Source organism: Oryzias latipes, chromosome 23 (genome assembly GCF_002234675.1).
Source record: "Oryzias latipes chromosome 23, ASM223467v1".
Taxonomy (NCBI): domain Eukaryota; kingdom Metazoa; phylum Chordata; class Actinopteri; order Beloniformes; family Adrianichthyidae; genus Oryzias; species Oryzias latipes.
Genome location: NC_019881.2, coordinates 22,331,755 through 22,345,264, shown reverse-complemented (window position 1 = coordinate 22,345,264; position 13,510 = coordinate 22,331,755). Strand labels below are relative to the sequence as shown.

General features: G+C 42.2%; 1 protein-coding gene across 2 annotated transcripts in view; it reads left to right on the top strand.

The window, feature by feature from the left end:
• Nucleotides 1-8,744: 8,744 nt before the first annotated feature.
• srgap1 (SLIT-ROBO Rho GTPase activating protein 1) overlaps nt 8,745-13,510 on the top strand; it is a 34,065-nt gene continuing 29,299 nt past the window's right edge. Inside the window, exon 1 of one of the 2 annotated variants that reach the window (XM_020714085.2) lies at nt 8,745-9,410. In XM_020714085.2, the coding sequence (XP_020569744.1) occupies nt 9,344-9,410 (67 nt within the window). In that variant the 5' untranslated portion in view covers nt 8,745-9,343. The remainder of the gene's footprint in view (nt 9,411-13,510) is intronic. The other variant, XM_020714086.2, reaches the window with a different exon arrangement.

The following is a 13,510-nucleotide window of genomic DNA, read 5'->3' as shown; positions in this document are numbered from 1 at the left end:
AATTCCAAAGTTTGATCAGAACCAACAGATGGATGTCTGATCAGAACATCACTGAATCCCACTAAGCTCTGCGGCAGAAATCCATTAATACTCATACAGATTTGTTTGTGAAGGCTTTGTGGTTTGGAGGCAAACTCATTTGCAGAAGATAACAAGCCTTTTTGTCATGCTGGGTTGATTTGAGAGAAAAAAAGAAATCTTTGTTCATCACGCTCAGAGGTCATCCGCTCAACCACTGCACCATAGTCGCCCTCCCCCTTTCTATTTATCAATCCATCTATCTGTCCATCCATCCACCTTTATATCCATCCACTTGTCCTTCTATTCATCTATTTGTATATCATTCATCTCTCTGTATATCGTCCATCTTTTTTGAGATTCTTGGAGTTCCTGCTCCGTATTTCAGGGGAGCAAAAACTATTTTAAAGTTTTTGAAGCTGCTTTCCTGCAGCAAACAGATCTTCTTCTCTCTTCAACAAAAAAAAAATCCAAACAGTTTCTGGAGTTTTGAGGAGCTCCTGAGGAGGTTCCTGTTCCCAGCTGACAGACAGAGGTTGTAATAAAACAGGGATCAAGTCAGATCGGGTAATCTGGGGGATTAAGTGGGGGGGTTTGCAGACTTTCATCTGATCCGCCTCAGAAATCGCTGCAGCTTCTGTAAAGCGGACATTAAAGACTTAATCACCATCTGAGGCTTTTGACTGCGTTACTGTTCTACCAACCTGAAAACTGTCTATTTTAGACAGTAGTTTTAAATTTGATAGACAGGTTAGTGCAGTAGTCCAGTCTTGTTTTTTTCATCTCCGATTAATCAACACAGTGAAGCCATATCTTCCACATGACACCCTGGAAAGGGTTGTTCATGCCTTCATTGGTTCTATACTGGACTACTGTAATTCCCTTTATTCTGGAATAGAGCAGTTCCTCCTCCGCCGTCTTCAGCTGGTCCAAAATTCAGCTGCCCGTGTCCTAACGGGGACCAGACGGCGTGATCACATCACCCCAAAACTACGCTCTCTACACTGGTTGCCGGTATCTTTTAGAATTGATTTTAAAATGTTACTTCTGACTTTAAGTGTTTACATGGTTTAGCAGCTCTTTATCTCACCGAGCTCCTGCAGCACCATCACCCTCGCAGAGCTTTGCGATCTGCAGATCAGATGCTCCTGGTGGTTCCCAGAACTCGACTTGTGACTAAGGGGGAGAGAGCCTTTTCAGTGGCTGCACCTAAACTCTGGAATTCTCTCCCTTTGTCTGTGAGGTCTGCCAGGTCCTTATGTGATTTAAAAACTCATCTTTTTTCTTTGGCTTTTAACACAAGAGTAGAAGACAATTAGCCCAGCTTTAATAGTGTTTTTATTCATGTTTATTTTACTGCTACTGTTATCTTTTATTATCTCTACTTGTAATTGTATTTTACCCTACCTGTGCAGCACTTTGGATCTCTAGTGGATGTTAAAGTGCTTTACAAATAAAGTTTTGATTGATTGATTGAAGTCAGATGAAGGCTTCCTCCACTTCAGCAGAAGCTACTCTTGCTTTGAAGGTTTCAACTCCTGTTTTTAGTGAAGTGTTTAAAAAGAAGACAAAATGCCTGCTTTATGACTTTTTAACTAAAAAAATGTTGATCCCTGATGCTTTAAAAAAAATCTGCAGGGAAAAAATCCCAACCAAACATACACTGTAAGCAGCTTTAAACGGATCTGCTGCTGATGACTCCGCCTGCGGCTGGTCTTCAGAGCGCCTCGCTGCAGCGCTTGGTGAAAACATCGCAGCCTGCATGTGGGCGACGCTCCAACATCCATACCTTCTCCTAACTTTCCCTGTTGTTCTGATGAGGATGTTCTGAGTTTACCAACTATGAGATCATCGTGGCAAAGAGAAAAATGTTTGTAGGATGAGAGCTTCTGGGCTGTGGATTCTTTGTAAAATGTAAATATAAAATGTAGGAACATAAAAAATGATTGTCCGTTTTTAGGAAATGGACAATCATTCGTTCAGATTCCTTTAAATCAGTCGTCCCCAACCCCTTGGCCCTTTGGTACCGCGCTACAAGACAGAAAAATGCTTATGGTAACTTACATTATATCTGTTTTATTTAACTACTGATTCTGAACGACGTTTTATTTTGGAAAACTACAGGATCATGTTCACCACATCCGTCTATGATTCACTCTTGACCCATGTCTAGATGTTTGCTTTGGTCACCTGTCTTAAATACATTTGCTACTTTCTTAAACCTTTAACACCAGAGTTTTAGCTTCAGTATTTACTTTCCTTTAACTACCATAACTCTTCAACCATTTATTTACACAATTAACCTAATTCCAGCTGATTTTGAAGCAAAGCAAAGCAGTGAACAGTCACATGAACATTGGGCACATTCCAGCGCCCCCCCCCCCCCCCCCGCCCCCGTCCCACTGCCACTGCCTGCTTGCTGGAAATAGTACGGTAGCGGCGTAGGCACTCAACGAGGGCTGGCGACATGGGTCGGGGGGCCGGTGATGATCTGGCGATCCCGGCCACCGTGGGTCCTGATGGGGAGACGGCAGTGATGCTGCACATCACACATCATGGCGTTAATAGAACCACAGCGACTCACAGACCGGCATATTGATGAACTGCGGTTGATGCTGAGAAGAATACGACGAAGGGAGCACATTTGTTGTTGATTTTTGTCTCATAAATCTGACAACAGAAACAGGAACATTGGTGACATGAAAACAGAACAAAATATGATGAAGAAAACATGAAACCAAAAAATCCTACAGACTAAATACAGAGAAAGATCTACAGTGAAGCTGTGCTGTTCTTCTTCATCCTGACATTTCTTTTTTCCCATCATCCTTTGTAAAAGCCGCCTCTCTAATATGAAGCAGAGCGTCCTCTACAACAGGAGCGTGGCGCTAACGTGTCAGGAATGTGTTTTTGGCTGGAACGTCTGTTTTCCTCCAGTCTGAGAAGAAAGGAAATGTTAGCGTCTGTTTTATTGTTCTGTTCGTCGCGCTGACTTACGACTGTTTGCAGACTCAGGCTTTTGTGAAGCCAGGCGGCTCGCCGGCCGCATGTGGAAGTGATAAGCGGCGTGCGTGGGAGTGCTCGCCGCGGGGTTTGACCTCCTGCTTTTCCTTCACTAAGCCAAATGTTTTGCTGGAGAAGTTCATCCATGTGGCAGAAAAACAGAAGATGCCAGGTCGGGTTCACTTACTTTTAATGTAAACTAACAAATATGCATGCAGACGTGCCGTTAAGCAGCTGGTGAGATGCTGCTGCAGCAAATCAAGGTTTGGAAAACAGTTTCTGAAGAAAAGAGAAGCTGCAGCTCTGAAAGCTGTTCAGTGTCTTCAAGATTCCAGTTTGTTGACTTTGATTTAAAGTCTAAACGCCTGTCGCTCTTCATAAACACAAAGGAGTTTATGCAGAGGTGATGAACCCAAATGTCTGTTTAGCTTTTATGGTTTGGTCCAAAATGGTTTGGTCCAAAAGAAACTTTAAGAACAGGGAAATAAAAACCAAAAACGCTGCTTTTAGAAGAGTTGTTGACATTAAACGAGCGAGTGAAAAGGAGTTTTACCACAGAGAACTTCATTAAACCGTAAAAGTACCTGAATGGACCAGAAAGAAGTTGTTGCAGCTGCAGACAGCTAAATTTATTGTCTGTATCTGAGAACTGGAGTGAGTGATGCTACGTACAATTTGACCTTTGACCTCACGGAGAGGCTGCCATCTTCAGTTTTCCAAAATGAAAAATAGCATTAGTACCTTCTACATAAACTCCTCATAGGGATTTCGTTTTATCGCCCCTACCTCCTCGAGCATCACTGGGAAGCTACGTGGAAAAAATGTCTGTTTTGAAGTTTGTTCATTGTGAACGCCGTTAGCGTGGCGAGCTCACAAAAGTGGCCTTCCGCCGTTTCTTGCAAATCTTTTACCAGAATCTTGTGAAAATTGATTACCTGAATCCCTGGCTTAATTTGAATAAAACTGTGTAGAATATGATATAAACATATTAGAAATGTGTGTGTGGTTAACAAAAAACCTCCGTTGCCAAGAAGATTCAAAAATTTACTTTCGCAGATTATTCTAAAAATATTATAGACCTGTTCGTCACCTCCAGGTGACCAAAAAACTAAATGGTTGCTATGGAGATAAAACCAACAGAAAAGCTGCCATTTTGAAAAAAGTGTCTTTTTTCTGTGCATTTGTCAATTTTAGCTCTGACCAGGGTGGCAGGGCGGTTCAAAGGAGGAAGCAAAGCTGGCCGGGGGCAGGTAGAGGCTATACAATGCTGCTCCCCCTCCACAACCCCCTCGTTATGATGGTCCCACCTCCCAATCTACAAATGAAGGGACTCTGTGTGACGGAGCTTCACCTCAAAATGACCCAGAAAGGTTCGCTCAGGACATGATTCACAGACGCGTGATTTACAGACGTGTTTAGAGCCGACAGAAAGTCAAACAAACCGATTTTATCTCCCCTCATCATCTTTAGCTTCTGGCATCAAACTCTTCACCTCCTCCACCTCTCTGACCTCCAACTATTGATTTTCTTCAGCAGTTTTTGTTTTCGCAACTCAAAGCCCAGAATCTGAACATTAACACACAATCTTTGGGGCTTTTGTGTTAAAATTTGTTCAGTTGATATTTTCCATGATGAGGCTGAAAGTTTCCAGTTTTTGTCCTTCCAGACGAACAATAAAAACGTCTGATGAAACCAGGACTTTCACTAAACCGCTGTTCTCTTAAAGGCATTTGGAAAGTTTGGACTACAAAAGCATTTCGTTGACCCATCATATCCTGATAGGCCCACACAACAGGAAACTGTTAGTTCTGTGTCTCCTAATAGGTGCAAAAACAGCAAGGTAGCACGATCCACACAGACCATCTCATCCTTTCTTATCTCAGACGGGCCGCTGATCACATCTCCTTAAAGAAGTGGAAATGAGAAAACTGTCTAGACTGGTTTTGGGCCGGGTCAGCATCAGAGGAGACAGCAGGTCTGGAGACCAGAAAACCCTCCAGGACGCAGAGAAGAAACAAACGAACGAGAGGAATTTAAAACAAATGAGAAAAATACAAAACAAGAAAAGCACAACTAGAAAGAAAATCCCCTTTGTGGAAACGTAGTAAAAATGTCATCAAAAATCAAAAGAGGAAGGTCGCACAGAGGAATCAGGAATTCAGAACAATAAACAGCCTTTGAGGGACTTCACATTGAAAAAATAAACGGAACAAGATGGTCGTTCGCTCCCGCTCTGTGTGCTCGGGCCGTAATGAAATCAATAAAACTGTTTTCAAGGAACCCCAAAGAGAACAGGCAGCTGCAAATGAAGAAATTAAACGACTCAAAGGCTGTTAGAGCAGCATCCAAAGACAGAAAAACTACATTTGATCAATTCAGCACAAATAGGGAAAATATAGAAATTTAATAAAATAACAGAAATGTTCACTTCTACTGGACAAACGTTGAATTTTGAGTTAAAATGCAATAAAAATGTGTATTAATGCTCAACAGCAAATAAAACTGATGAGCACATCTCACTACAAAGCTATTTTAGATTAAAAAAATGACCAAATCAATTACTCCTACAAAATGTATATGAGAACTGGACTGAGTGACTCCTCCCCCCTGGCGTTCCAAACAGGAAGTACCAGCAAAATCCCATAGACGTCTATAGAGAAATAAACAGCTGTCACTCAGTCATTCTTGCTTTAAAACCTTTTTTAACATCTTCTTAATAATCCTCATTTTCATGTTATTTTTTACAAGTTGTTCAAGTTATAAACTCACCAATCAGGTGCCTCAATGAAAGTAGGCGGAGCCTGCTGGCCCCCACGTCCAACGGTCAAAAGGTTGTGGCCCCATTTCAAGTGGTGGTGGTGGGGGGGCCTTCCAACAAGCTCAAAAAATGACGACTGCATTTGATTTCCTGTGGTTGGAGTTGGAGGTCAACTTTTCATTTTAAACCATTTTAAAGACATCTGATTTAGATGATAGACCTGCATTGATCTAACTAAAGAAAAACAACGCTTTAAAACTCTGTCAGATGATCGAGAACAATGCCAACGAAACCAAATTCATTTCCAAACACCCTAAATAAAATATAGCATTGTTAAGATGGCTCCAAAGTGTGAATGAACATAAGAACAGCTGAACGATGATGCTACACATGATAAGAGAAATGCTACTTACACTAACTGTGGTTCAGAAGTACCCTGGATTTAAACAAAACAAGAAAACAGAGATTCATATCCATACAAAGATGTATCAAACATGTAAAACTGATGGGTAAGCAATGAATTCATTTATTACTCCTGAACATAAATAAACATATTTGCTCTTTTGTTTATAGAACAAGACACAATGAAACCATTAACTGTTCAATAGATCGCTTGACAGGAAGCAGGAGGAAGCAAACTCATAATTCCACCTCTGCTTTGCTTCACCTAACAGTAAATTTCTCATTTTCTTACCTGAATTATTACCTGATATAGTCTAAACAAAGATAAAACATTCTGCAATACAATTCTAACAACGTAAAAATCAATATGACTGCTTACCTTGAAAAAAAATTGTTTTTATTTTTAAAGAACTCAAAGAAAATCTTTATCACAAACTCCTAAAAACACTAAATTCTACAAAAGCTGAAGAAATTATACAACAGCCTGCAAAAAGAAAAATCCGATCCAGCTCAGTTTGGTCAATAAAAATGTTGCAAATACTAAATATTAGTTTAGCTGCATAAATAAAGATGAACAGAGGTTGAAGATTTAGTAAAAATAAAAAATACTTTGGGTGACAAAACCGTAAAAGCAAAAGTTACAAAAAAGGTTTTTAGAGAAATGTACTGATGGAGTTTAAACCTAAATCAAAGTGAGCGTAATACATTTTATAGGGACATAAAAAACAACCCACAAATGGATAAAACCACAACTCAGAAGAATTAAAGATGTTTTTCTGGAATCATTTTCTTTATATTTGCTATTAAAAGGCCTGTGAAAAATATGGGGGTTAAAAAAAGCAGACGTTTTCTGTGCTAAATCTGCACACTGAAATCTGATGGTTTGGAGACGTGAAGGTTAGAAAACATTCAGGGAATTCTGCTGCCACTCCGTGGTAAACCCTCGTATTCACCCATGGAGGAGGTTAAACACAAACGTCCCAAACAAACCGGATCCTCAGTCAGTGGTTTTTACAAACCTGTCAAATGTTGATCAGTTTTTTCTGTCAAAAGGAAATATTTAAAGGCAAATTGTTTGGTAGACTTTAATCTAAGACTCATTTCCTTTGTGTCTGTGGAGATTTAAGCCATCTCACCAAGCGATCACATGACAAGAGACTCATCTAAACATGGAATGACCTCCAAACTGAACTTAAACCATCACAACGCAAACTTTTCACCGCAATTTACCATACAGATGTGAAGATATGGATCAGCGACGGCGGTTTTCACTGTAAATTTATATCGAACATTTTTCATAGGTCATTTGGTTAAATAAAGGTTGATAATTATCAAAAATTAAACGAGGATATAAGTTAAAAAACATAAACCTCAAACCTTCATCTTTGGTAAGACAAAGTGCCGTTTATCAAAATACATAAGAAAAATACAATTAATTTAAAAATAAGAGCTCAACATCAAAACACTAGAATATTAAAATGTATCATCAATAATCCATTGTAAAATCACAAGATATTAATAATAAACAATAAAATTGGTTTAAGAATTTTATTAATTGTTCCTAAAATGTGATACTTGTTTTTACATTTATTTATTTTGTACCTTATGTCTTTTCCATAAGATGAAAAACTAACATTAGATGCATTTAAATGTCTAAATTCATAAATGTTAGCTTAGAAAAATGAATACACAATGCGTTATGTCTGCAACAAACACTTGTCTGTTGTGAAAACAGTTAAACAATCCCACATCTATCCCAATTATATTATATGATGTAAGGCATTTTGAAAAGATTCTTGTAATTTTTTTGCAACAAATACAACTACAAACAGAGAAGTTGAAAACTAAAGCAGAAAACTGTTTTTTCACATTTTTAAGCGATTTAAGTGACAATAGTGATGGCTTTCTAAACGCTTTGCAGTACCAAACGTGGCCACAAGATGGAGACAAAGCAGTAAAGATCAGATTTAGAATGTCGGTTAAATAAATCGGAACTAAAGAGGTTTTCTTGAATTCTGCCCCACATGCTTACATGTGAAATACTTTAATGTGAAATAATTTAATTTAGTTTTTTTCTTAGAGAAAATATGTCGTTTAAACTGAACGTTTCTGATTTATCATAAACCAACATCATTTCTCTCTAAATGGCCCAGTGGCACCATGAAGAGTGGGCGGAACCCCCCACCCCCCGCGAACAAAGGTTCCCCCCTTTATAAATCATGTTTATGTTGAACAAACCACATCATAATCTGCTATCAAAACATCTCATGAAATAAAATAAAATAAAAACGTTAATATATATTATGAGTTCATTTAAGATGACAGTTGGAACACACCATCACCTATAGAGCATCAATTCAGTCATTTACTAATAAAACTGATTTAAAAATGATATTTATAAAGAACATCTTTGCATTTTTTTCTGAACGACTTCATTGTTTTCTTAAAGAGTTTTAACATTTTAATCCTAAATGCTTAAACCCAAACTAATGCAGGCGTGTCAGTTAATAAGGTTTTTTCAGATTTTATTGTTAATTTCAAGAATTCATTTTTGTAAGTAATGACACACTGACTGTCCAATCAGGGATTTGAACCTTCAACCAACCCACTAAAAATCCCACCGGCCCCCCTTTAAAGATGCTCTGACTCACTGCGCGTCAATCACGCGCCAGCTACGCCTCGCGCGCGGACACACCCATCGGTCCATATTCGGTACCAGGTGCACGCGCGGAAAGCTGCTGCGCCGTCCACGCGCAGTGCGTGAAAAGGTGAAGGCGGGGTGAAGCCAATATCAGACATTTAACCAAAAGCGCGCGCACGTGCGATGCTGCATGTTGGGTCCGGTCGCGCGAGTGTCTACCTAGTGGGCGTGTCCGGTTCTCCTCATCTGCGCACGCGGGTGCATCCAGCCAAGCTGACGGAGACAATTTTTTTTTCTCATGGTGAAGGTCCACGCGGCTACTCCCGTGGAAGCGCGCGATTTCTTCCCCCTCCTCCTCGCGGGGTCACAGCTGTGCGGCACTGGATGGATCTGACGAGCACGTGCGCGGGTGAAGAGTCGGGCGGCGCACGCGGAGGGAAATAAAATACTTTTTTTTTAAATACATTTTTCGGTTTTTTTTTCCACCGGAACCAGCCCCCCTCCCTCCTCCTCCACGCGACATGTCAAACTTAAATAAGAGCAAGAAGGACAAAGAAATTCTCGCGGAATACGAGAGTCAAGTCAAAGGTGAGCAGGTCCTTGCACGCGCGCCTTCCGCTCTCACCTCACCTGTCCCCTGCATGTTCAGCGCTCGTGCAGCTCCGTTCAGACCCGAGCTGACAGCCCGACGGGAGGCGTCAGGATCTGAGGGTTCATCCTGAGTGCTGCATGGCGCCTCAGGGAGGAGGAGGAGGAGATGAGGAGCGGTGTCTGCAGAGCTTCACCTGCCTGACATCTGTGTTTGTGGGTTTTTTTGGGTGGTGGTAGTGGTGTGAGGGGGGGTCCAAGCATGCTTTGGTGTTCAGGTAAGGTCCTAATCTCAGGGATCATCTCCATCCTCCTCTAGTATCCATGGTTACCAGCATCCCTGCTGGACCGAGATGTAGGATGACCTTTCATGCAAACCCTTCTGCTCATTGTTTGAGGCTGAAGGATGATGGTCCACACCGGGCTATGGGGGGGCCGGGCCAGGGGGGGTGAGTGGTCTGACCTTTAGCTTGTTCAGACACCTGAGCTTGTAAACACTCGGCAGCATCCCTGCTCCTCATGACTCCTCCGCTTCTCCTCAGCTTCCAGCACAATGACTGGACTGAGTGATGGGCTTCAGTGGGGGGGGCAGCGGGGCCGCGGCTGCTGTTTGTGTGGCCCTTCCTCTGGTGCCATGCCACCACATTTTAAGGGATGCCCGACCGCTCCTCCCCCTCTGGCCGGCCTCTCCGGCCTCCTCCTGCTCGGAGCCAAACCTATAGATCCTCGGTTGTAACTATGTGCCTTCCAAGTCTGCCTCCCTGCTCCGGCTCCTGATTGGTCGGTGCAGAAGGTGGTGTGTAATGTATACACTGGAGGTGGCTCCCTCACAGGGGAGGCGGGCTCTGCTGGAGGAGGTGGGGCTGATGGAAAGGTGGTGGTGGTGGTGGGGGGGTGATTATGCACACTGCTGACAATACATATTTGTGCGACAGTTAATGCCTCGTCTTGAATTGCGCTGCGATGCCAGACCGTCGCCGTGCCAACGTGTGACACCTCTTTCGTGTAGATGAAGGAGAGGAGGACGGTTTGATGGGAAAATGCAAATGAAAGGGAGCCAAAGAAAAGTGGCTCCGCAGGAGAGGAGGCGCGCCTCCCTCTGCATGCGGCCGCTGCAGCTTTTGTGTTCCTTCTCCTCCTGCCTGCGTCTGCATGCAGGTGATCTGCGACTCCTGCACACCTGCAGGCAGGCAGGCAGGAAGACCATGAAGTGACCTCAGCGTGATGCTCGTCCTTGAACCGCGTCATCTTCATCACACCGGCGTGAGTCGGGAAGTTTACTGAAGGATCTTCCTCAGATGTTCTGTTCTTTGTGTAAACTTCATCCAGGTAGTGGACGGTCTGATAGAACCAGAACCATTGGGTCTCCCTGAATGAGAGGAGATGCTGGTTGTTCCTTCAAAGTTCTTCTAAGGTCTCAGCTTGGTTTGGGGTTGAAATCCAACCACTCCCCATGACATGAAGGTTTCAGATACAGGATATTTCCTGGTTGGCTTTATTTCAGAAACGAGGACGAGGTCCTCCTTCATGCATAAAAGCACATAAAAGCAAAGAAGGATTTTCTTCTCTAGAATCGTTTCCGTCATTTAAAAAGCAGAGCAGCACCACACCATCACACTACCACCACAGTTCTTCTCTGTGTTCTTGATCCTCAGCAGTGTCTTCCTCCTTGAATTTCACAGATCCATGTCCAAAAGTCTCTTCCTGACCCTCTCTCCATCTACTTCTGCTTCTTGGACTCATTTTGGTTCCTTACTCATGAGAACATTCTTCTCTCTTGCTGGTTTCCTCCATGTTTGGAGGATGGATCTCACTGTGGATCTCTAGAATCCCAAAGCTGCAGAAAACTCTTTAGGCTGAAACTCGTCAGTGTTTCTCACCGGCTCTTTAACTTCTTTATGTTTTTTTTTTGGGACCTTTAAGCTTCTGTTGAAGGAATCTCTTAACTCTGAGACACTTGGTCTTCATTCCAGAAGATTCTGGAGTCCAATGTGAAGCTCACTGAAAGTCCTGCAGCAGAAAAACCTCCAAAAGTTGAAGGAATTTTTCTGCTGCAGTGGTTCATTAAAATCCCCAAATTGTCAAAAGCTTCACCGCGGTGTAGAGAAAGGAACCCATCATCCAATGTGAGAAATGTTGCAGTGAAAACTAGATTCCCATCTACTCTAGACAACATTGTAGCTTCAGAAACTGTGACTTAATGGAGCTGTAGACCACGTGTGGTCAGAAATAGTCAAAAACAAACGCATGTTCTCAGCTCTAAATCCAAGGTTCATTTAGAAATTTTCTGCATTTAGTTCTCTCTCTCTATTTTGTAGGCTCTAATAAAGCAACAAATGTTTTTGGGTTTGCATCTAAACAAAGCTAAGCTTTCTTTTTAGGTAGTGGTGGAATGTCCTCCTTCAAAATAAAAGCAGATATGTGCACTCAATGCAGCACCTAATCAGAGATCCTGTTTGAATGAAGGAGAACGTCAGCGTTTAAACAGGAAAAGTTCTGGTTTAATACACGTGAAAGCTCTTTGGAGATCTCAGATCTTGTTATCTCATCTGCGTTTTTCCTACACGTCAGTGTTTTTGCCTCACCGACTGCAGCTCGTCAGATCAAAGAGGCTCGTCGTTCGGGTGTCATGAGGACACCGAAGGAGGTTTCTGAGACGAGGCGTCTCAGAGATCAAAACAGCAGAACGCGGCGGATGTCCTCTTTTCGCTTTCAGCTGACTGTTACACGAGCAGCAGCCTTCATTGATATAATCTCGCCTCCTCGATGGAGGAATCCTCCACCTGCTTAGCAAAGCAAACCTTTGTTTTTAGTCAGGAAGATGACATGACTGTCTGCAGGCCTGCTCTTCTTCATTTATACTCTAAATAAATCACAGAAGAACGAACGCTTTTGGTTTGTGGAATAATGCAAAGTTTGTTTTTCTCTAAAATCCAACTACGGTATTTAGACTCACAAAAACACAAGACGATGCAAATATCGTCAGTTTCATGTTCAGTCAACTCTGATCACTTCAGCAACTGTATTTTCTGCACTCTAATGCCACATTCACTGCGCGTTTCAAAGACCGTTTCCAATGAAAAGTCAATGAAAACATGCGTATGTGCGCATTTCGGGCTTCTGCGATCAAAACTGTCATGTTCACGTGTCGCTAAGCAGGTTTTTATGTCCGTTTTTGGGCTTTAAATACAAAACCATAGAAGACAAATCAAAAGTTAAACCATTTAAACTTTGACCATTTAGGGACTCGGGATTGGTTGTGACATAAGGGGAGCATCCTTTTCATAACAAAAAAGTAGCAAGTATTTAAAAACAGGTGCTCAATGAACGCCCGTTTATATGTAGCCGACGCGACCGGAATCAAAAACGTGCGTAGCGACGCGTGAATGCGAGCATTCTGGACGCGGAAGCCCACAATTCTTGTCTACGCATGTTTGCTTTGACTTTTCATTGAAATTGGCCGCTTGACGGCAAGTCGATGCAGCCGGTGTGTACACCTTGTCTGCTAAACACGCATTCAAGAACGCCCGTTTAGCACGTCCTCGGTGTCTACGTAGCTTTAAAGGATTGTCACTTGTAGAATCTCAGCTTTTAAATTCTTAAATTCTTTGGTTTGCTTCACATTTCTGCTTTTGTTAAGTCATGTTATATAACATGTTAGCTGCTATTGAATTATTGTCGTTATTGAAGCTTATGGGACCCCCCTGGAGGTTGGAGTTGGAAGTACAGTGTACCTCAGCCCCTTTAAGAGGCTGCAGTTCTTTGTGATCGCTGAATCTCAAAAAGACTGATTAAGCAGTAGATTTTTGAAAAAGTGTGAAAAGTTCCAGCATTTTTCCCCTTTGGTCATACTTCTGGAAAGGTTTGGTATTAAACGTGACCCCAAAAGCGGGTTAGGAAGATGGATGGAGGATTGGTATCTTTCCATTCAACACAGAATGAAAGTATCTGATAGTGATGATCTCTCCACACAGAGATTCTGTTTGATAAACCCTTAAACACTTTAGACCAGGGTTTGGTAACTCCAGGCCTCGAGGGCTGGTGTGTCTGCATGATTTCCAGATATCCAAGCCCCCGCCTCATGACTGATCACCTGGTTC